The sequence below is a fragment of the Catharus ustulatus genome, chromosome 4 (assembly GCF_009819885.2).
Source record: "Catharus ustulatus isolate bCatUst1 chromosome 4, bCatUst1.pri.v2, whole genome shotgun sequence".
Lineage (NCBI taxonomy): Eukaryota > Metazoa > Chordata > Aves > Passeriformes > Turdidae > Catharus > Catharus ustulatus.
Window position 1 is genome coordinate 14,682,931 of NC_046224.1, and position 24,555 is coordinate 14,707,485.

The 24,555-nt window shown below is 36.3% G+C and overlaps 2 protein-coding genes across 6 annotated transcripts in view; one reads left to right on the forward strand and one right to left on the reverse strand.

The window, feature by feature from the left end:
* COG5 (component of oligomeric golgi complex 5) overlaps positions 1-24,555 on the reverse strand; it is a 175,745-nt gene that overhangs the window by 139,045 nt on the left and 12,145 nt on the right. The gene's annotated exons all lie outside the window — the stretch shown is intronic.
* On the forward strand, positions 588-6,726 carry GPR22 (G protein-coupled receptor 22). Of its 4 annotated transcripts, XM_033057508.1 has the most exons (4): positions 647-754; positions 970-1,040; positions 2,055-3,109; positions 5,120-6,726. In XM_033057508.1, exon 4 carries the CDS (start codon positions 5,145-5,147, stop codon positions 6,444-6,446), a length of 1,302 nt encoding a protein of 433 aa, XP_032913399.1. In that variant the 5' UTR covers positions 647-754; positions 970-1,040; positions 2,055-3,109; positions 5,120-5,144; the 3' UTR covers positions 6,447-6,726. The 4 variants fall into 4 exon arrangements, with proteins under 4 accessions (XP_032913396.1, XP_032913399.1, XP_032913397.1 ...); XM_033057506.1 differs by lacking the exon at positions 2,055-3,109; XM_033057505.1 differs by lacking the exon at positions 2,055-3,109 and having other exon boundaries at positions 588-1,040.

Below are 24,555 nucleotides of genomic sequence, written 5' to 3' on the forward strand. Positions count from 1 at the left end.
ATAGAGATGGATCCTAAAAATAATTTTTTTCTGCTCATGAATCAACTGAATTATCATGTCTGAATAATTATCAGAGTCTGAATAATCTTGGTGCATCCTAGTAAAAATTTTCCTAATATACATGTGGGTACCAAGTTGTCCTGAATATAACTTATTGCTAAAAAAAACCCTTTACTTGCATGTAAACATGTACGGTGAAATCCGTATGGCTTAAAGAAGCAGTATTATTTCAGAATGTTCTTAAGAAAAATCAACCAACCAAAAAAAACAAACAAACAAACAAACAAAAACTCAAACACCTAAAAGCCTCAGAAATGGAAAGTAGGCAAATTCAAACATAGATTGTTGGAAGCTTTTAAAGTAATAACCATTTAATCCCTTTTTTTCTCAGTGCCATGTGATTTCCAGTGTATACAAAGTAAAGAGTGAAAAGGTAAAAATAAAACAGGCATACCCTTAATATATTCCAGAATTCATAAATCATTTGTAAACTTAGTCCTTTTATAAAAGAATCCTTATATAAATTGGGGGGAGGGAGGGCATCAATCCCATATATGAAGCACAATTTAAGCCCAACATCACTGACCAATCAAAATTAGTGAATGCACTGCATCTCTCTGCAGTGAGGAGAAGCGACAAGGTAGGCTGTCATTCTGCACAAGCTGCCCATCGCAAGCTTTCCTCTCAGAAGCACGGCTCTTCTTTTTTAGAAAGCATGAATCTCAGTGGTGTCTCTGGAGACAAGAAGCCTTCAGTATGTTAAATTACTTTCATTATGTATTTTCAGATGCTTATTGATTCTACCGTAGCAAGAGTGGGAGACTGCAGCAGCCTGTAAACCAGAACTAAAGCAATTGTATACATTAGCAGTATGCTGAAACAATGGCACAGTACAGGCACAAATTTTCATTAAGGTCATTTTTTGAAGATATGCTTATTACCCTCTTTCCCTTCTACTCTGCTAACAAGTGAACAAAATGAATCCCTCCAACCTGGAACTGCTTCACCTGCATCGAGAATTTACCAAATCTTTAGTGGAGGTAAGACCTGTTCCTTATTATGATATGCAGAATAAGCAACATTAAACCAAATTAAAAATTGGAGGAAAAAAGGCAAGAGATCAGATTCAGCTTATATTAAGCAGTAATATATTGTTATACTTAGGATCAGGAAATATTTAAATGCTATTTCCCCTTCCCCATTTAAAATATATTGATAGAAAAATGTTATTCTGTATGAAAGTCTTACAGAATATTAAGAACCTGTTTTGTTTGAACAACATGAAGACAGTACAGTTTAAGCTCATACAGTAGTGGGGAAAACAACCACATAAAGCAACTGGGAATATGCTTTTCCTCCCACAGCAGTATTTCCAAATATTGGCAGTTAAATATGTTTCAGATTTATTCAGTTACTCTTTGAAGGATAAGATAGTCTGTAATTAGTGTATACTTACTGCTTTATGAAGGTTGGCTAATATGACTAATCTCTGATTGCTCAGGAAATCCCCCCTTTTTGTTGTTTTTTTAAAAACTTATTTCTTTCGTTATCCTGTACATTCAAGTCATTTATTAAAAGCATGGATTTGCTAAACATTTATTTCAAGAAAGGAAAGTGTAACAGTGTGCAAATTAAACAAAAGCATATTTTCTAAAAGGCTCGTTAACTCTGCTCAGTTTCTCATTAAAAGACAAGAGAGTAGCATGTATAAACTACCTGCTCACCAGAGCTATAAAACTACATTTTCTAGCTTTAGTCACAGACACACTGCATCCAACAGTTATTGCTTCTAGCCAGGATTTTTTGTAACCTGCACTATCTAGAGAACAGGAAACTTGTCCAAAAAACCTAAATTCATGTAAGCTGACAGAAGAATATGATGTTGTTGGCAAAAAGACAGCAGGTTAACTGATTTTCTATGTAATCTATAACATCCAATTTTAGAAATCCTTGATTCATTAAATAAGTGGTATTAGAAAATACATTCTTGCATTACTTTATTTTTTTAAATCATAAGCCCTACTTTTAACCTTTTTTTTCCTCCCCTTCACAAGGGCATGCAGCAACTAATTCAGTTTTACAACTGACAATATGAAGAATGCAGTTGACCGGGTATCTTTGTAACTGTATGACCTACGAGCAGCAGGATGCACCCCTAAAATGTATTCTTAAGACATAAAGGAATTAAAAACAAAACATGGAACACACTTGCATTACCATTTACGTGCATGACACTTCAGCAATATACATGGAAGACTAACACATCTGCTCAGATTTTCATTAAAAGAAGAGTGCAATGATTGATTCTTAAAATTGTGAGCATTTCTTAAAGAGGGATTTATAATTTAAAACCAGAATTGTGGAAACTACTGATGCATGAAGAGACAATGAAACATGAAATCCCAAAAGGAGAATATGCATACTTCACCAGCAAGCTGAATAAAGGTTTAACCAAGCTTTTTCTATACTACTCATTAAATAACTTTCTTGTCATAAAGACTAATGGATATTTTTCTCTCAATTTTATGATGTTATGTATTCTCCTTAAACCAAAATAAACCAAATTAGGTAACCCATGGTTACTCGCAAAGCACACGAACTGGATTTTATGATGTATAGCAACTTCTTTCACTAAGTCATCACTCAAAAGTAATGAGCAGGAATATTACAGAAAGAAATACGCAACCATAAACTAAGGATGTCTACACACACTCTGAAAATAGAGATCCGAAATTACTTTTCTTTAAATCTGGAAAATAAAAACAGGCTTCTACAAAATGCAACAGGGGAAGGAAATTAACATCACTTAAAAGAAGGTTTATTTGTTATTGCTGGCTTGAAACTCAGAACAGACACACAGAAATGCCCTGGTCTGTAGAAGTATCTGAGGCAATTAAGAAGTCCCCATGTTTAATCAGAACTTTTTGCTGCTGAACTGCAGGAACAAAAAAAAGGAAAACAAAAAAACCTGCAAGAAATTAAATAAGAGCTCAGCTACCACTCGATTTCCAGGTTACAGTGCGAGTCAAAAATCTCTCAGTGACAGCATGTGTCAGTTTGTGCCGAGCGGCTGCCGGGCTGTGCCAGGCCCCTGAGGCACACAGAACAGGTAGGTGCCCCAGCGGTGCCCCAGTGGTGCCCCAGCGGTGCCCCAGAGGTGCCCTGGTTCTGCCCCAGCAGTGCCCTCGTGGTGCCCCAGCGGTGCCCCAGAGGTGCCCCAGCAGTGCCCCAGCAATGCCCTGGCTCTGCCTTGGCTCTGCCCCGGCAGCACAGGGGGAACAAGCCCCTGTCCCCACGGCTCCTCTCCCCTGCACCCGAAACCAAGGCAATGCTACAAGGAGGCGATGTTTAAGCTATTCGTGACGACCTAACACATCTGAGGTTTTCTGTTTTCACAAAATCTCCGTTGCTATAATGTTAGGGTGAGACTGTCATTTGTTTTAGCAGATCTGCTTGTGATTTCTTCCTGGCTTTTGCTAATACAAAAGAACTTCATTTATCCAACAATGCATTTGGAATGGTTTCTTGAAATCCATTCACAGCCAGGACAGCATGCAAAAGGAGATCATATTCCTGAGGGTTAATGTAAGACAGATAGAGGTTGCCTAAATTAGAAGTGAAACAAAGCTTTTGAAATATTTCTTGTTTCATTTCACACCTGAGAGTAATACGTGCTAATTTACATCTTTTTTATTTAAGAGACACATGTGAAATAACTGTTGAAGAATACCAAGAATTTTCATCATACAATTTGCAATTAATAGTATTGTTCAACTGAGGCTTTTCAGAACTGCAGATGAAATCCATTTGCATACTGTATCCCAAGTGTGCTTAATTCATACTTTCATTTTAAAAGAGCTCACTTTTGTTCACCTTTACTGCTATCCATTTTAATGTATTCAGAACAGAACAAAGCTTGACATTCAAATTTATTTTCATGCCAAATATGTCCCCTCTTAAATTTAAAGCTACCTAGAAAAAACCCCCTCCAGTATCATAACAAGAAATTGAATAACCCCTCTTCTATTTATTCAATCAATTACAAACTCAAGAGCTGTCTGACAATATAAATAATACAAACATCAGGCATTACTGCAGATGCTATATTTAAAACTTACCAATATGTGTAAAACTAAGCAGATGAGACACAAAACAAAAAATCAGCTAAATAAAATAAATACTTTTTTGATCCTTACTTATTCCTAAGAGAAACATGCTATGTATGGAAATCTGTTGGGTTTAATTGCAGTTTGTAAAAAAAAAAAAAAACCAACAAACCAACCAAAAACAAAACCTGAAAGAGACAATTTTTCTTTTTCGCATTATTTACTAGAATTATTCCCTTAAATATATTCTGGAATAAAATTAAATACTCTTCCATTCCATGTAGGAACAGATTTCTTGAGAAACTGAATATTCAAATCAGAGAAATGTAGCATTTTATAATAAACTTAATTTCCCAAACCCATGTAAGTTGTGTATTTGAAATTTTATGTACTTATATAAAGTTGTTGCAGTGCCAAGCATCATACACATAGATGCACAGAAGATTAAAACAAACAGAAGGTTTAAATTCTGTAAAACTCTGGTTAATTAGAGAATGTCACATTTATGCCCACAACACTACTGTAAACCTCATAAGAGATAGGTAAATTGGCATAAATAATTTAAACATCCTTTTTATGATACATAAGCAACAGTGCTCCATGTTCCTCATGCTTTTTTAAATGATCTTGATCACTAGTTTGTTAATACTTAACAACACTCTTCTAAAATGACCCTCAAAGCAATACAAAGGCTATGCACAAAGTATGGTTTATTCAACAAATGAGTCCTTTGTGAAAAACCACATCACTATAAACAAAGGCTTGCCTCCCTAAGTGGAAGCTTTTCACTATTTTTTCTTTTTTCAAACAAATCCTGTTTTCTTTTAAAAAGCAAAGACCTTATTCCAGATCTTCAGACTTTTGAGTCCAAGCCAATTAAAGCTCTAAACACACTGTAAATGAAATGTTTGGTAAGAATATTGCTTTTCCTCTCTCCTCCTTCCCCAGCATTTATCTACAATAAGTGTTTAAAAAAGAAATGAAATAGTTCCGTGTTTTATTTCACCTTTCAGGAGAAAAGCCAGCTGCAACAAAAGAATGTGTTTGTCCCCCATTCTGGAAGTCAACATGCAGTCCGAATCTAACATTACAGTTCGAGATGCCATTGATGACATCGATACCAACATGTACCAACCACTGTCATATCCATTAAGCTTTCAAGTTTCCCTCACTGGATTTTTGATGTTAGAAATTGTTTTGGGACTTGGCAGTAACCTCACCGTGCTGGTACTTTACTGTATGAAATCCAACTTAATCAATTCTGTCAGTAACATAATTACAATGAACCTTCATGTACTTGATGTAATAATTTGTGTGGGATGTATTCCTCTAACTATAGTTATCCTTCTGCTTTCACTGGAGAGTAACACTGCTCTCATCTGCTGCTTCCATGAGGCTTGTGTCTCTTTTGCAAGCGTTTCAACTGCAATTAACGTCTTTGCTATCACCCTGGACCGATATGACATCTCCGTAAAACCTGCTAATCGAATCCTGACCATGGGAAGGGCTGTGATATTAATGACATCAATATGGATCATTTCACTTTTTTCCTTCCTGATTCCTTTCATTGAAGTCAACTTTTTCAGCCTTCAAAGTGCAAGTACTTGGGAAAATAAGACACTTCTGTGTGTGAGTACAAATGAATACCACACTGAACTAGGAATGTACTACCACATTCTCGTTCAGATTCCAATATTTTTCTTCACTGTTATAGTAATGCTAATTACATACACCAAAATACTCCAGGCCCTAAATATTCGGATTGGTACAAGATTTACAACAGGACAAAAGAAGAAAAACAGAAAGAAAAAAACTATTTCTTTGACCACTCAGCATGAGACTACAGATGTGTCCCACAGCAGTGGAGGAAAAAATGTGGTATTTGGTGTAAGGACTTCTGTGTCCGTCATAATTGCTCTACGCCGAGCTGTAAAGCGGCACCGGGAGCGACGAGAACGGCAAAAGAGAGTCTTCAGAATGTCCCTTCTGATTATCTCAACGTTCCTTCTCTGCTGGACACCCATCTCAGTTTTAAACACCACTATCTTATGTTTGGGCCCAAGTGACCTTTTGGTAAAGTTGAGATTATGTTTTCTAGTAATGGCATATGGAACAACTATATTTCACCCTCTACTTTACGCATTCACGAGGCAAAAGTTTCAGAAAGTTCTGAAAAGTAAGATGAAAAAGCGAGTTGTTTCAATAGTGGAAGCAGATCCCATGCCAAATAATGCTGTAATACACAACTCATGGATAGAGCCTAAAAGGAACAAAAAGATTACCTTTGAAGACAGTGAAGTAAGGCAGAAATGTTTAGTACCTCAGGTTGTCACTGACTAGATTTCAGTATTCACCAAAACACATCAAACGGAATATTTGAACAAATTGTAAAAAAATACTGCCAAATAAGAAAAACTTTTTTAACTATTGGCGAGACTGTATATTTTCAATATATATGTTAAATAGAGTAGGTCTTGTATATTCAATTTCTTCATTATGTAAGATATATGTTGCATGGCTGTTTGTTAGCGTAACACCATGTGTATATTTGTCAAAAATATTTAAGTCCTCTTTTTTTAGAAAATAAATAGCCTTAAAGAAGTGCAAACTTTTAAAAGTATTTGTATGGCTCAGTTTCTCTGTAAATATAAAAGAATTTTTAAGAAAAATTGCACTTGGGAATACTTTTCTGTAGCACAAATTCACCATTTTGTAAGATATGGTGTTTTTAAATTTAATTCATAAACAGTATTGATCAGAGGTATTCTGAATATTATGCAGCTACAGCCTGGACTCATTTTGACCTCATATTTAGATATCCCACTTATTTTAATCTTCCTCAGCATGCAACTACCATGCATAGATAAAGCCAATTACATGATGTCCTTCAGTGAGTTTCCTTCAGAAACTTTTTATAAGGGAAAAAAAATTCATGCTTGTCCAAAAATTGTACTCTCAGAAAAGTAAAATGTTTTGCATATACAATCTCAGATCCACAATTTCTACATAGAAAATAAACAACTTTGAATAATTGCAAAGGACAGGGTGGAGGTAAAAGGCTAAATGAAGGAAAAAAGCATGGATGAGAAAATTATTTGGCTGATGTTAGAAGACAACCAATCAACAGAGCCAATCCTGTGCAAAGGCTTTGATTTTTCACACTGACCTCTAGCATGACACAAGGACCTTTCATACAGAAATTTTTCATTCATACCATCTATCTACACAGATATGATTGTTAAATGCCACAGTGAAAGTAGAAGATAATTTTTCTTGCCCTTGATAACTTTATTATTTTCCAGTGTGTTCCATACTAGCTATGCAATGGCCTTGTCACAAAGCAATCATCAATGCTGCTAGCTACTATATTCCTGCATTTCCTGGGCAGCCATGGCATACCTTTGTTCTACACCGTCTGCTTCAATTTCATCTTAAACCTGCACTGAAGAATCAAGAAGCCTTATGAAGTTATCATCATCCATAGCACTGTAAGCAAGAATTAAGATATTCATGCAAACATAAGTTTGTCAAGTTGTTTGCACCATGCTATGCTTAAAAATGTCTTCATTTCACTGAAACAGTGGCGGGGAGGGGGAAACAAAACAAAAAGCTGCAAAATCAATGAGCATGATTTCACTCCTCTTGTTACATAAACTGATCAGTGTGTCACCAGCTACCAGTATATTTAAAATTCTAATTCTCAATAACTATTATCTTATATAAAAAAGCAGATCATACCCTTGAATATAAGAGCTAGTTTCACTAAAGTATTACATAAAAAACTAGGATTTCTAAAGCACTTCTCTGAAGTTATGCATTAAAAAACTGCAGTTTTAAGGGAACAAGAAGCTCTTTTCCACTACATCACTGAATTATTAATCATATGTGTATTGCCAAAACTGGTTCTGTGCTTAAAAAAATACTTATAATGTACCTTAGTTTACTTGGGCTCATGCCATATCTTACCAGAAGACTCAAAATATAATACTACAGCTCCATATTCTACAAAGAATAGCCACTTAAAATCATCCACATTCCACCTAGAAATGTAATTATCTGATTGATAATAACTGATTATGTGAAATTACTGTGTAACATCTATTCAAACATATTTTCATATTTTTACTGGTTTTTTTTGTGGAAGCTAGCCCAAAAATACCTGCATTCAATTGTACCCATTTAAAGCACATTTTTTATCCAAGTTATCTCTGATTTCCTATAAGAATTGAAATCCTACATCTTATTTGAGATGTTGCAGAGAGGAAGTAAATGCAGTAAGCTTTTTTCTTTTAATCCCATATCCTCCATGTTTATCACTTAAAATATTATTTTGGGAATGACTTCTGAAAAGAAATGCACCCAAAATATTTAAGCAGAAACTATTTTTTTTCTTTTTTTGTACCTCTTCTTGATTTCCCTTTCAAGCTACCCTCTGTATTTTGAACACTAGAACGAGAAGGCAAGATATTTAGGGTTAATACCATAACATGATTTCAGTGATTACTAATCTTCCAATAAAGCATTCTTAAATGAAAGATACTACTCATTCATTTTAAAAGGAGGAAAGGAGAAATGGTAATGAACAGATTAATAAGTCTACATCATGTCCTTATCTGAAAAAAGCATTTAGAAAAGCTTTCAGACTTGAAAGGTTTCTTGACAACATAGCCTTACTTTTTAAAATTAAATAAAACCTCAAGAATTACACATTTAGTGTTAAAAGCTCATTCATTAGAAAATCAGATGCAATGAAGCAGCACTTCACAGCAGAGAAAGAGTAGCCTAGGAATTACCCAAGGAGATTAAGCCCAGTTTTAAAGGCTATGTCGATCACACTCATTGATTGCCTTTACAAATATAAGCAGGTTCATTTTTACTATTCTTCATCTTCATTAAATTTTTAGAAGGGGGACTTATACTACATTGGAGTACACTTCGAGGGTTGCAGAAGAATATTCTGCACACAGCAGGAAGGAACACAAGTAAGAATATGTGCCATCCTACATACACCCAGAAGCCATCATAAAACAGAACCATACATGCATGACTTGTACCACATGACAGATTTAACACAAGGCAAAATAAAGAGCAAACTGTGAAGACACACTAATATCCTACCGACACAAGAGGATTTCAGGAGCGATATGAAGGTGTGGGTGCTTGACAGATAGACTGAAACAGAATGCAAGGAGGCAGCATCACTGAAGAAAAAAGGGCAAATTCATGCCATAGTATTGTACAATATGAAGCCCACTACATTCTTAAAAATGATCTCACCACAGTGAATCATTAGTTCAATTACATTTCACACCACTCAGCCTAAGGCAAGGAGAACTGTACAGGACTCCAAAAATATTAATTCCAGCAAACACATCAGAAACACAAGCAAGCACTGAAGATTTCCACATGTTTTTGGTCTCTTAGGTATTAGCTGGTATCTGACTATGTTGCTTTTTAACTGCAAATGCATTTCCATTCAACTTTACATAATAAAATTAAGTTATCCCACACTAAAAATAGCAAAATAAGCAGAGTGCAGTGCCAGCATCTATTAGAATATTCAAGAAGCATACCTTCCTACGCTAGTACATCACAAACCTGTGATGAAACAGAAATGTAAACACATCACAAGTATCTGGTTTCTAGTATGCAACAATTTTTGTGGATTACACATGATTGGAGGTTCTGTTTATTAGTGCCAGTGGAATACAAGTCACTTTTGTACTTTCTTAATCTATTTGATTAAAAATGTATGCAGTTGGATACACATCAGATCAATTCACCTCCCTTAATTGTTACATAAATGCACATGGATGTCATACATAACTATTATTTATCCATACACACCAAAAGTTGGGTTTAACATCATCAATTTTATATTTATATGAAGGAGGTTTTGGTAAGAGTATCACTGAACTGGACTGACAGACACTATGTCCCACCACACATAAATTTAAACATACTATCTTCCCCACCCATGCTGGATGTTTTTTAATTTTAAATTAAATAATACATTGAAAGGCTACAGAATTTACCCAGACATAAGGAAAAAATTCTGTTGTGTTAACCATTAAATATACTACATTGCAGTGCACATAATACTTCCTTTTAAATCAGTGTAGATGCTAATCATCAAACTTCTTCAACAGCTGAATATTCTAGACTCATGTTTGTTTCCTGTGAAAAAAGTTTTAGTTGCCAATTGTCATTAAACTATTTTGAAAGGAGAAAATACAGCATTCTTTATCAAAGTTTCAATGCAGTATTAAAAGAAATAGAATATGCTAAATTACTCTTCTGTTACCCATTATTCAGACAAAATACCTCCAACATATAGCTAAGAACAATCAGCTTCTGTCTTAAAATTTTCCAGCCTTATAAGAGCTGGATTCCACTCCTATTTCACACATTCTGCCTGAATATCACTGAATCTAATTGTCTTACACCAAGAGGAAAGAAGAATCTGTAAAGAAGAATCTATAATTACCATCTCCTTTTTCTACTTCATAGAACACTTATGCAATTCAAGAAGCAAAATTAAACCCAGGGTTTGGGATTTGTTTTGGTGGGGGAAGGTTAAAAAAAAAAGTAAAAAACCCACATGCTAACTAGCTAACAGGAAATTCAAAATCACTCAGAGACAGTAAGCGTTAAATAAGGATGTGAAGATGGTGAAGAGTACAGGTCCAGTGGAAAAGAGCAGACAGCAGAAGGAAGTGCTCCAAGGCAGCTATGGCCATCAGGACCCCAAGAAGGTAGAGGGCAACCTGCACTTGCTGGGGAAAAAATACTAACCTTTTTTTTTGGATTGTAAGACCTAAAAAATAAGAATTTATCTTTGATTCATTGAGTGTGATATGTGGTTGTGCCAAAATTGCTGGGAGGAGAGGGGAGAGCAAGATGAATAGCAACTCCAGAAAAGGCTTTTGATTTAGCAAAATATACAGAGTAAGTGACAAACCAAAAGTGAGCACTATTCTATTACCTCTTTTCCTACAGATAAAGTACAAACTACACACAGAGTACAAGCATTACAAGAAAAGACATGAAAGTTAAGCATCTGCTCCCAGTGATGTGTTTTAAATTATGCTATTGAATTTTCCTTTAGTCAGATAACTTCAGTTCATCTGGATGCTTTGAGTGTGTTTCACTACCACAGTATGTTTTTAACTATTGCTTCTTTATCACAATTTAATTATTTTTGCAGAGTAATAAATTGAAAGAGATATCATTAGACATCTTTATAATCTTTGCTAAAATTACACTTCAGTGATTATTACAAATTGAAACAATGAAATATCTTCTTGTGAATTTACCTTAAAGATTTCTGTATCATATTGTTTTCCTATTTTACACAGAAATTTACTTGAAATGAATTATCATAATGAAATTTACTTGAAATGAAAAAACAGAAAATTTACAGTGAAAGCTGTGCAATAAGTACACAACCTGAAATTATTAAACCGATTCTTTTTATAGTTTGAATTAATTGTATCCTTTGCATATAAGCCTTTCTATATCCCCATTCTGACTCCTGACATTGCAGCCAGGCAAGCAAGCACGCAGGCTGAGAGCACAAAGCTGTTGGCACAGAGCACACTCTCGTTTCCTTTCCAAGATGGGTTTTTGGAAATAAACTTTTGGTTTCTCTTTACCCCGATACCATCTCTAACTTCCTACCATACATTGTAACAGTTTAACCTGATACCGTATCTAATAAACAAATCAATGTCACTGCTGAAACAACATTGCTGTAAAATCTGTCACTGGCTATGTCAGACTGCTATTAACATAGCTGTATTAGCAGAGTTTTACTTTTAACTGTACCAGGAACTCTCACAATCTGTTGTGAGATTTTACTTCAGATTAAACTCAATTTCAACTCAATTAGTAGGGGTGGAAAAAAGCACAGTAATTTATTGCTACTCTGCACCACAGTATTCTTCCAAATTTTGTTTGAAGATATTTTTCATAAATTCCTGTCACAAATAGAGAGAAGAAGGGATAAGTAGGAGAAAAGGACAGCTTCCCACATTAGTACGTTATAACAAATATCAGTGATGATTTGTGTACTAGGCTGCATTTACAATGGGCTGAAAACGCACTTAATGAGAAAGGAACATATTTGCCATGTATGTATCATCACAAAACAAAAGGTGAGTGTGATCACTGCTGTTCTAAAACACCATAACAATAAGGAAGATTATTATTCCTGCTAAGAGGTCTAATAGCAATTGAGACCTATCAATGAAAGAGAACAAACAAAACAAAAGATGTGAACATTGGATGATGAGAAGTTCAATATGACCCAGAAATGCACACTTGAAGCCCAGAAAGTCAACTGTATCCTTGGCCTCAGCAGCATCATAGGAATCTGGTCAGGAGGAAGAGGCAGGTGATGTTCCCTCTACTCTTCTCTCAAGAGACCCCACCCGGACTGCTGTGTGCAGCTCTGGGGCCCCAGCCCATGAAACATGCTGACCTGTTGGAGAGAGTCCAGACAGCCACGGAGACATCAGAGGGCTGCAGCAAGTCCCCAGTGAAGACAGCTGAGAGTTGGGGCTGTTCAGCCTGGAGAAGAGAAGGCTGAAGAGACCTCAGAGCAACTTCCAGCACCAATGGGACCTACAAGAAGGCTTTTTTACAAGAGCAAGTCGTGACAGGACAAGGGAAAATGGCTTCAAACTGGAAGAGGGCAAGTCTAGATTAGACATTGGGAATTATTTATTTACTGTGAGGGTGGTGAGGCACAGGAACAGGTTGCTCAGAGAAGCTGTGGAACTTTCATCCCTGGAAGTGTTCAAGGTCAGGCTGGACGGGGCTTTAAACATCCTGGTCTAGTGGAAGGTGTCTAAGTTCATGGCAGGGGGTGGAAATAGATGGTCTTTAAGATCCCCTTCCAAACTAAACCCTTCTGTGACTGTATGAAGAGAATCTGTGGGTAAAGATTATATTATGGACACAAAATTATTAACATGGAGGTATACAGCTCATCTGCCATTGCATCAAACAGGGATGAAGTACTAACAAGTGCACATAAAGACAAGTCAAAGATATTTTTAAAAAGATTAATATAGTCATAAGCTTCTAATAAATCTTGCCTCAGTTTTACAGCATACAGTGAAGATTCCAGAGCAGTTTAAGTAAACTAGAATAAAAGTGGGACATTTTTGATTCAGTAATGATTTTTTCTTGTGTCCCAAATTTTTTTTCAATCAAAAGTTTTTACAACTCTAGTTTCCGAATCACATCTGCTAAAACTGGGCAAGGGGAAAATCTTTGAAACTGTAGACAACCTGGCAGAGAAACAGTATGTTCTCAAAATAATAGGATGTTCCTTCTTTTAATGAGGTTAGGTTTCCACATTTTTCCCTGAGATTACATGAAAAAAGGTATGAGACCCTGCTGGTTTTCATCTGAAGAAGGTCTACCTTAAAGATAACAAAGCCAGTAATCAGATTTAATGCCTGTGAATAACTGAAGGTTGGACCATGAAGGTAAACACATAAGACAATTGGACTATTTTATGTTTTAAACAATAACTGAAAAGAGTTGATAAACTGCTTAAAATATTTGAGAATTATTTGCATGAGTTGGACGACAAAGAGAAAAAAATACTCCCGTGAAAACAGACTATTTTTAAAGCTGTTACCTATGAAGAATGAAATCTTACTCTGCACTTCTCATTACTTTGTGTTACATACAGTAACATCTTTACTGATCTTTTAGGTAACACAACAGTAACAATAGTTAGAAGGATAACTACTAACAATAGTTACAGGGATACTGGCTCCCATCCAGGGTCTGAGCAAAGATTGGTCTTCAGTCTTCTATCATAGCTATTTGGTTAGACTTTTTTAACCAGAACTGGCTATACTTTAATTAGAAATTAACAGAATAAAATTGGTTATTATGTTTAAGACTTGAACAACCAGTATTTACTTGAGGAATTACAATAAAATTGCATATAATCCAATTTTTCAATTATTTTATACTTCTGAATTTGCCAGGCCTCATTTTCCAGTCCTTAGCTCTTGCCATTTCTTTCCCTGCTAACCCAAGAGCCCTTCTCCAGTCCTTCATTTTCTCCCCATGAATGCACCTCTACAGCCTTAATCTTCAAGAAAAAGAGCCCACTTAATCGCCCACTGTGACATGTATAATTGCATTTATTCACAGGTAACCACAAAACTGTTTTTATCTGTAGAGCACAATTCCCTACACCATTTGCACAAATACAGATTGTTTGACATAGCTGCCTGAATGCAAGAACAGAAACAACACTGGTAAAGAAATCCCAGCAAGGACACGGTCCAATTCCAAAGCTTTACAGTTCGCTTACTCCAGTTCCTCTCTTCCAGCTCCCCTAGTAACAAAATCATCTACTAAGAATGTAGAGCAACTGTGAGGTGAGGAGACTATGGTTTATTTGAATACCTGCTTTGGGGAAAAATAATTTAAAGGGAGGTTTAAGTAATTTAAATTTATGCACATAAATCTATAATGCATCTACATCATTTCTTTAATCAATGCAGTAAGCAAAACACACAAATTTGCTTGACAACACATATTTTCCATAAAAAGGTAATTGACTATCATTAATTCAGCTTTACAGCCCTGGATTCTTCTTTCAAGCAAATTCAACTTGGCTACTATTTTTTTAGAGTAGCTTTGTATCTACTTGACACTAGTATCAATAGAAATACCATCTCCTTTAGAAAGATGGAATGACACAAGCTGGAGTTTCTCCTTCCCTATTCAGTAAGGAATTACAAACTAATGCCTCTGGGAACTCAGCACTTTTGTGTAACATCCTCGTTAATTGTTGGTACCCTTACTCTATGGAAGAACCCCGCCTTCAAAGAGGTAAGTATATAAGTATACTAGTAAGTTTATTCCATTATAGGTGTCTTTCTGGTTCCAGTCAGTAGTGGATTTTTTGGCAATATTTTATATTTTTCACATCTATACTCTATATTTGCAATGCATTCAGTGGTATTTATACACTGTTTTCCAGTTGTAGTTGTTGTCCTTGCTTTGTCACTACATTAGAACAGGCCTTCAGTCAGGAGTACCCTCTTTCTTGATTACCAAAAAGCCAGTATTTCTCAATCCAATATTGTCTTCTCAGTAAGCTTTCAGGTTTCAAGTTTGGCTGAATAAATTTTCCCCACCTACTGAAGATCCCATACAATGGAAAATTAACTTTCAAAAATGAAACACTGAACACTGGGTCCGCTCTGAGTTTGCCCTGTGGATCACAACTTGCCACTCTGGCAACAAGTGGCTTCCAAATCCATTAAGTTTGTTGATTGTAAGAGAGCACAAAATAACACTTCCTGTGTTAGAAATGGGTGACTTTTAAGCACTGGCTGCAGAGGATAAGTAATCTAGGCTCCCAACACTGTTCTTCCACACATTTCAGAAACATGAAATGATTCAGTTTTTCTGGTTTAATTCAGTGGGCTATGAAAGTAACATCTCCTGGGTTTTGTTAGCTGACTTTCAGATCTATATGCATTTACAGGTACTTCTACTGAAACTTCTCATTCTATTACCCTCAATGAAATTTTCTGAAAACTATTTGCTACCACTATTATTTGATCTTCCAGTAATCATTCCAATCCAATGCTCACTTCTTTCCTTGGTCATCACAAGTCACCTGTCCATTTTATCCATTTGTATTCTCTCTATTGGTGAATCTGTTTGTTCAAAAATAAATAAAAACCACTCTGTTTTCTCAGACATACAATATTGAAGTGCTATTTCCAAATGAACCATGCTCTCTGTCTGTTTAACCACTGGGTTACACACTAATAAATGTTTCAGTCCCAGCAGAAAGACAAAGAACTGCTTCTCAGTGTTATTTCTTTGACCACTAAACAACTGATTTCACCATTGGCCATAGTAAACAAAACTCAGCTACTCTCAGCCAGCATCGAAAAGACATGTGACATTTCTCCACACCTTCCCATGGACAAGTGATCGTCTACCGAACTCAAACCATCAAGTCTGATCACCTTCAAGACCACTATTCTAGTTCTGGGAGAACTAACCTGCAGTTTACCATTGAATCTCCAAGTATATAAATGCTCAAAAAGAGGGAACAGAGAAAGTTACAAATGTCAATTCCTACCAGAGCTTCAGACAGTGCCTATGCATACTTTGCCAGAAACACGAAACTGGCATTTCCTTGCAGAACTTCCACACAGAGTAGAACAGACAACTGGATCCATACTGTTTCAGATGTATCATTCCAGCTGTAAATGGAACTAGGGAACTAAATTTTTCCATACTAGTCATTTGTGTCACCAACTTAAGAGCCCTAACTCTTCATTGTTTACTTAAACATTTTTGCCTGTTGAAATAGAGTAAGAATATACCACAGATTGAGAGATTACATCTCTCTGGTTTTTTTATAACCCTGCATTCATTTATTGTTTGGAATTATGTCATTCAACTTGCCTTCCTCTTCGTGACCATACACACACAATTTTTGCCTTGTTTATGCAATCTGTAAGAGATACTGCAAGTTCTTTTCAAAGTCTTGCCATCTACTCATATTCACTACAAGGTATTTATCTTTTTGCAACTTGTAAATGATAATCTCTCAAAGACTCATCAGTAACCTCTGTGTCCCTTCCTTTCTCTCAGTCAAAAGTACTTCTTTTAAATGTTTTTTTTTCATCTTTGGTCTGGTTTGTTTTGGTTTTTTTTAACTAATACAGAGTTTTTAAAGTCAGTGGACAAAAATTATCAGATTCAAAGGCAGACAGAGCTTGCAGACATCTTTGGATCTTGCTAGTTTTTACGTGTCACCTGGAAACAGAAACCCAGAGGTTTTCTTTCTACTTTTAATTATGTAGTTCTATTGAAAAAGCATGACTATCCAGTAACAATACTTTGTCTCATAACTCAAAGATGCCCAAGGATCTATACTAGTTACGCAATCATAACTGCTTCAAACCAATCAGAAATGAAAAAAAAATCCTCTGAGTTTGTATTTACCCTGTATTTGTCTGAACACAAGCATTCGTAAATACAAGACTGAGTTGTTGGTTCTCTCACATCCTCTCATAACTCCACTCTTATGACATACTTCAGCTACCAAATACAAAAATACCCACTATTCAAACACTTGGAAAGATCAAAAAGTAAATCAAAAACAAGGTCCAAAACTTGTTGGAATGCCATCTTTTTAGTGGGGAAGAAATATGCCTTAACAGCAAAACAGAAACAGGCTTGGTATAATTCCTTTCTGCTCTACAGGGATACTTTGAGAAGAGAGTAGAAGAATTTTGCAATTAGAGATACAGAATATAAGTACAGTTTTCAGATTTTAGAATTGCACATTTAAATTCACTAATTGCAAAATAAACAAACAAAAATTGAAAAAAAAAACTATAGACATGGCCTTTACATTTAAACCTATTAATGAGAAAAAATAGGATGGTGTAATTGCCAATTCTCTTTTCATCACCCCTTCTAGTCTTCCAACCAGTTCTTCTTTTAAAATTCCCAAGTTCCTTTATTTCAGCATCAAGTGGCACTACAAACCCCAGATATACCCTCTAGATTGCAAAAGCCCCTGATGTATTACCAAAACAAATGGAAAACACTGCAGTCATAGTAATTTAAGAAATAAGAAGTACTGGCTTAATCTCAAACACTGAACTGAATGTGCTACCAATGCAGACACTATTTGTGCCTCATGTGTCTCTCCATACACAGTTTAAATGCATAATAATTTATCAACTCCATGATGCGTGCAGTTATTCTGCTGTCCTGAAAATAATTCCTCTCCCCAGTAGAAAACACTCTGTGGCAGTCCATCATGTTCCCCCTCCCCTTCCTTAGTTATTGTCCACTATCATTTCTTTCCCACTGGAGTCCTCTGAACCGTTAGAAGCAAATAAATCAAGATCTGTCAGGCCCTAGATTTTACTCTGTAACTGCTGCAGCCTAGCTTAATGTAATACTCACCTACAAAACGTCCATACATTAGATCATACAATAACAGTCATAACTGATCCTTATAATGAAATAGCAGCAATCAGATTTAGGGAACAGATGACAGGGAGTTTGAAAGAGCAAAGCTTTCCAGGAATATAAGGAACAAAAGGTGTGGACGTCTGTAACTGAACAAGAAAAAAGCAGAAGACAGAAAATAGTATTTGATGGGCCTGGAATAGGGATAAAAACTTTTAGAAATACTCCACATGCTACAGCAAAAGCAACTTGAACACACCATAATTAACTTCTGACACAGCCTTACTACTGGGCCATCAGTAACATAGCCCTTAGGAACAGGTTAGCACCATGATAGAAAGTGGAATACCAAACCCATTTGAAAACATCCAACACACAGGCCTCCAACAAGGTCTATGTGCTTGAAACTGAAATTACCAAAATCAATTTTTTTGAGTAGTTACAGCTAAAAGATTAATCTCATCAATACCAGAAATCAATTTAATGCTTACATGAAAAAATAGTTTCACTTAATACGGCAAACTTGGAATTTGTTTACGGTTGTTTAAAGGAAACTAGGCATGAAGAAATCCCAGAATTACAATTATACTTGGATTCTTTTTCTTGAACTGTATGCATAAAGAAAATTAAATTTCAACCATGGTAATTTAAAGGCTATGTAAAAAAAAAGTTGCAACAGGATTTTTTTCTTGCAATTAAGACTTAAGTCTTTTCTCTCACGAGCTTGTAATTATTTAGTGTCTTCTACTGAAATGGTTTGAAAAAGAAGAGATTAGGTAAAACATGCAAAATATTTATGTAACATGCTTTGTCTAACACCCGGGTTCCAAGCTAGGAATCCTAGCTGCAGCAAAACACAATTTAATGGTAAAATCGGTATACTCTGTCTGCCTTGCTCAAAGAGGATAAAGAGGTCTTACACTATTGGCCTCTTAATAATGAAAAATTGTATTAAGCTTTGAAAGTCATTCTATTACATGCACATTAATTTGGAATCTTACAGTCAACAGCTCAAATTAATGAACTTGTTACATACTACCAAGATTGTTCTTTATTTCAAAAGCCAACAAGAAAAAAAATAACCTTCCCAGCAGAAAGGGGGTTTTTTGGCATGAATACTACAAATAAAAATTTGCACATCAAGATTTTGCAAGATATGCCATCTTATGGTAACAGAATCTCATGAAAAACATAACAAAGCAAAACAAAAACCAATTCAACTGAAAGGAAGATGAAATTGAAGTACAGTAATTTCACGACTATAAGGCGCACCCTTTTGACTAAAATTTTCCCTCGAACTCAGAAGTGCATCTTATAGTCCGGTGCACCTTATCTGATGTACAAAGTTGCGAAATTTGCCAAACCAGAAGTGTGAGCTGTGAGCCATGGGAGGAGCCGGCAGTGCACGGCAGCCGGGTGAAGGCGGGCCCAGGGGCCAATGGCTGCCGGGTTGAGGCGGGGCCTCGGCCAGCAACCGTGCGGAGGAAGCTGGGGGCGGAGCCTCGCTGCAAAAAAAAGTGCACCTTATAGTCCGGTGCGCCTTATGGTCGTGAAATTACTGCACATGGAGATTACATTCAGCTACAGAAAGGCACAGTATTTTTTAGTCCAGACTATTTCAGTGAAGATCTGTCAGTTTTACTGCTAACACCACTGGGGACAGAAGAAAAACGTTTTAGCAGGATACTTGCACTTCCCATGGATGCAGATGCACCACCTGAAGCAGTGGCACTAATGCAGATGGCTATGAGTCAGTAATACAGCTCAGTCATTCTCAGCAAGACTAATTACTACAGGCAAAGAGTCATGCAATCAAAGCTATGTGATTTCCATGCATCAAATCAGTTCACTTACCCCTACAGAACAATGCACTGTACTACACAGACATATGCTATATTATATTGGAGGACACTAGGTATTGTACAAGGCAATATTGTAAGGCATATAAGTCCCTAAGGAAAGCACCATGAAAGCAACATGTCCTTCAAGTTGGATGTGTGTTGATTCTTAGAGAAACGGTGCACAGCAGTATCAGTATCACCAAACCTGTGTACTAGCAGTCAAAGACTTCACTGACATGACGGTAACCAAGTCCATCCTCACTTTAACAGCAGTCAACACAAGATCTGGCTTGGCAATCATACACTGTAAATTATTGCTTGGAATAGAAGAAAAAATTAAATTCATCACTGAACAGGATACAGGAAGAAGGCAGCAGTGAACGAGAGCTGCCACAGTATCTATGGCAGGTGTTCAGACAGTTTACCATTGCAAGTTAAGCAATACTTGTGTACAGATACATAACACATATTGAATGTTACTGCAAAAAGTGTAGCAGCTAAAATGAAACAGCTTTTAGACAACAATATTTAACCTGAGGAACAAATATTGCAGTCAGCCAATCTGAGTCAGTATTACCCTCCTTTTCCTGCTCACTGCATTCTCCTAGACCAGGCTGACACAACAGCTTTTGAGAGTCAGTTTTTGCAGCACTCAAGTAACAAAATGAACTATGTGAAGTTTATGTGAATGTCAGCCACAATCCGAAGAAAAGTCATTGTGTCAGAGAGTTGAGCTGAAGGTCTTTATGGAGATTTATCTATCTCATCTAACAGAATTATGAGAGGTTGAATTGAAGTGATGGCATAAAATTTCCAGTCATACACTCCTAATAATATGGTGCTATCTGGGAACAATGTGCAACAAACCAATTTGTGAAGAACATTTTATATCAAGCAGTCCAAATAAAAAAAAGGCAACAAAAAACAAACAAACAAACAAAACAAAACAAAGAAAAAATTGGAGAACATCTCCAAGAGACACAAAGGATTGGGAGCAAATCACCTCATAGTCCTTCTACGTCAAGGCAAATCATCCCTATCTAATTATCCCTGCTTATTGTAGAGGAGTTGAACTAGATCAGTTTTAAAGGTTACTTTCAACCCAAGCTATTCCATGACTATATGATTTCATTTCTGGTACATGCTTTGTCTAAAACACTTTACTGTTTCAATCACAATGCATATGGAGAGTCATTTAAACCCTTCCCATCTGAAAAACCTTTGTTTATCTCAAGAACATTACTCTCCCTCTCACATCCCTCTTCTTCAAATCACAGCCACACACTTCCAGCTCCTCCACCCACCAACCATCCTCAAGACCTTCAGCCACCATTGCTGCTGTGCTTAGGAGCTTCTCCCATTAACCTACATCTTCCTTCAATGAGGTGCCTCAAAAGGGACTTGACACTATTTGAAGCATGAACAAAAGATTATTTTCAAGTGCCTTGCACACAATGCTCCTCCTTACAAAGATCAGTACAAACTTCATTGCCAACAATGTCACACTGCTACAAAATAAATGAACACGTGCTTGCACTCAATTTGTGAGGAACAATCAACTCTCTCTGCAGAACTGTAATCCACACAGTCATTTCTCCTGTTCCCCCTTCTAACTGTAACTATTTATTGTGAGGACTTAGTACTTGTCTGAAAGAGAAATAAAATCAGTTCAGGTAAGATGTATCTCCAATTTGCCAAGAATATTCTTCATTCTAATCCTGTTTCCCAACATACTTTCCATTCTTCTCTGCTTGATTATTGGTAGTAAATTTAATAAGGATATATGCCATATTACATCACTCAAATCATTAATGAAAATACAAGCCAGCTAGAGAACACGTTTTAACAACACCCTGCTTGATATATTGCTGGGTAAGTGAACAACAGATGAAGGCTTTTGGGCTACAGCTTCCTCTGAACTTCTGCATTCACTGCATGACATTTTCATCTGGATTCTATTGCCTATCCTGCTGGTGTGACACAGTGTCAAGAGCCCTCTTTAAATCAATGGTGTCAAGAGCCCTATTTAAATCAAACTACAAGACAGTCATTGATCTCTCTAGTCCCAAGGCCTGTTATGCTGCCAACAAAGAAAATACGGTTGGTTAAACAAGGATTCACTCTTGATAAATCTGTGTGTCCTACTATTTAACAACACTTTTATATAGACTCCAACAAATAATTTATTTTTTCTAGACTTCTTTTGCTTAAGGAAGTCAGGTTAGTTTGAATTGTCTAAAGTAACTGCAGTAAGCTTTACTTTCAATAAAACAAGCTCTCCATGAGATTCTGGAATCTAATCTCTCCCCACAGAATTCACAAAGATAACCATTAAGAACAAAGAGATTAGTCTGAAAAGCACCTGAGAGACATTAGGATGAATATACATATTTTTCATATTTGTATTTATCAATATTATAAACCTCTATATACACATGCTATTATATACATGCATGTACACACATACATGCTTTCTATATATACACAAAGAACATGTTCTCTTTTCTATGAAACAGACCCATCAGCAACAGAGAACAAGAAGGAAAAAATACTTTTTAGGCTTACAGTATTTGGAAAGATATTGCTCCAATTAATGATCTTTTCAGAGATGGGGAAAACACCAACCATACCTCCCTCTATCAAGCACTATTTTGTATTAGTGTATGAAACAAACTGGGTGATGAGCTGCAGTACCATAGATAATTTCACAATCTTTACAACAGTGTTCCCTTTCAGTGGAAACTTCAGGGTACTACGTGTAGCAGCAATACCAGAAAAGTGCACTGAAACAGAGAAACCTGAATACTGGAAAAGACAAGGTCCCACAATGCAAACCACATTAAGACAGACATTTTCCTCCTTCCATTGCCTCTAATTCCACTCTACACAAGCATATATAGAGATGAGGAATTTATTATCATTAAAAGACATCTAGGCATTTATATGAATAATTATGACATCATTTTTAAGTATTTAACCGGAAAAGAAAGAAATCTTTTGTTGTCCAGATCTAGCTCTGTACCTGACAGATGGAATTAGCCTGTCCACGCCTAAACTGGCAGGCTAATTAAAAAGCAGCCTTTTGCTGCACAACTCAGAATATTTTCATGTCCATCTGATAAGTTACTGGCCACTGTTAAAGACAGTAATTTCTGTATACCCACATGGAAGACAGCTGATATTTTAATGCCTGCAGAATTCCTTCTGTGAATGGGAACTGTATATAGTGTACCATTTTCTTGTCACATTCTATTGTTTAATCTTGCTTAGGAATGTTTCTTTTTCACTTCATAAAATGTTTGTATTTAAATACCACCAAGAAGCATAGTCAGAGCATATAATTCACAGCATTAGGCACTGTGTGACATCTGAATATTGGCATTTGTTTTACCTATGCAAGCGCTGAATTGGATTGCATAATACAAATTCACACTAGAGAAGTAGCTAATTGCTTATTCTACTTTGCTAGAGAACCCAAAATATGCTGGGAGGTAGAAGAGTTGCAGAAGTCTGGGTTCAATTTTATATAAATACATATATATACACACACACACAAATAACTTCTAATCTCTAAAACTACATAGGAAATTAGATTTTCTCTTTACTGTGACAAAGTGTGAAGTTAATTTCAAAGAATGTGAAACTCCAACACAGAAGAATTTCAGGTCTACTTCAACTCTAAGTAGAGATATCAGTCAAAATATTACCAAATGCTTTCAGAGAAAGCATCTTCCTAACATCATACACTGAAGCTGAAGATCTGCACACTACTAGCAACTTCAGGCATCCAGAAAAAACCTGCTTCTCAGTAAAAGTTACTGTTTCTTGTAACTCCTCTAATTGACCCATATTTCTACTTAATTCAAATATTTTATATATTTACCATAGCCTTTCCCATCACTGCAAAATAAACTTCAATACACAACTAAGTAAAAGTTGTGATTGAACTGACATAGATTAGCTACAGGAATATATTGTTAAATACATACCTAAATGTGCACATTTGTGTCCCCCAAACATACACACAGAGTGTAGCAGCACATAAAAAAAACTTGACAGTTATCTTAAGATTACACCCAGAACATCTTAGAAGCAATGGCAGGTATCTTTTACCACAGCAAGTGCAAAGCTTTCACAGTAATATCACAGGGCTGAGTTTGACAAAGGAGAATTTATTCTGCACCACATGTACAACAGAAAGGTAATAAACAATTGAATGATTTTCTCCTTGAACAAGACATGAAAGGGATGTCCAGGAATATCTGGCTAAAACCACAGATCAGTATTCATCTGGGACATGAAAGCAAGCCTCTGTGATACAGAGGTCCCTATCCAATACCAGGCTTTCACACCACTCATGTCTACCATCTATTTACTACCATTAGATCTCTACCACCTATTTACTACCAGCAGATTTTGCAGTATTTCCCCAGGCCTCCCACATCTTTCACATCTCACCAACTGCACCGACAGCACCCAGGGCAGCTCCCCACACTTCTCACCCTCCTGACACCACAGACACATCGCATCTCCCATCTTTCCAAAACACAGCACTTCCATAGCCTCACCCCAAGGCACCACGTCCTGAGTGCTCTCCTGCCACACACCATCAGCAGCTC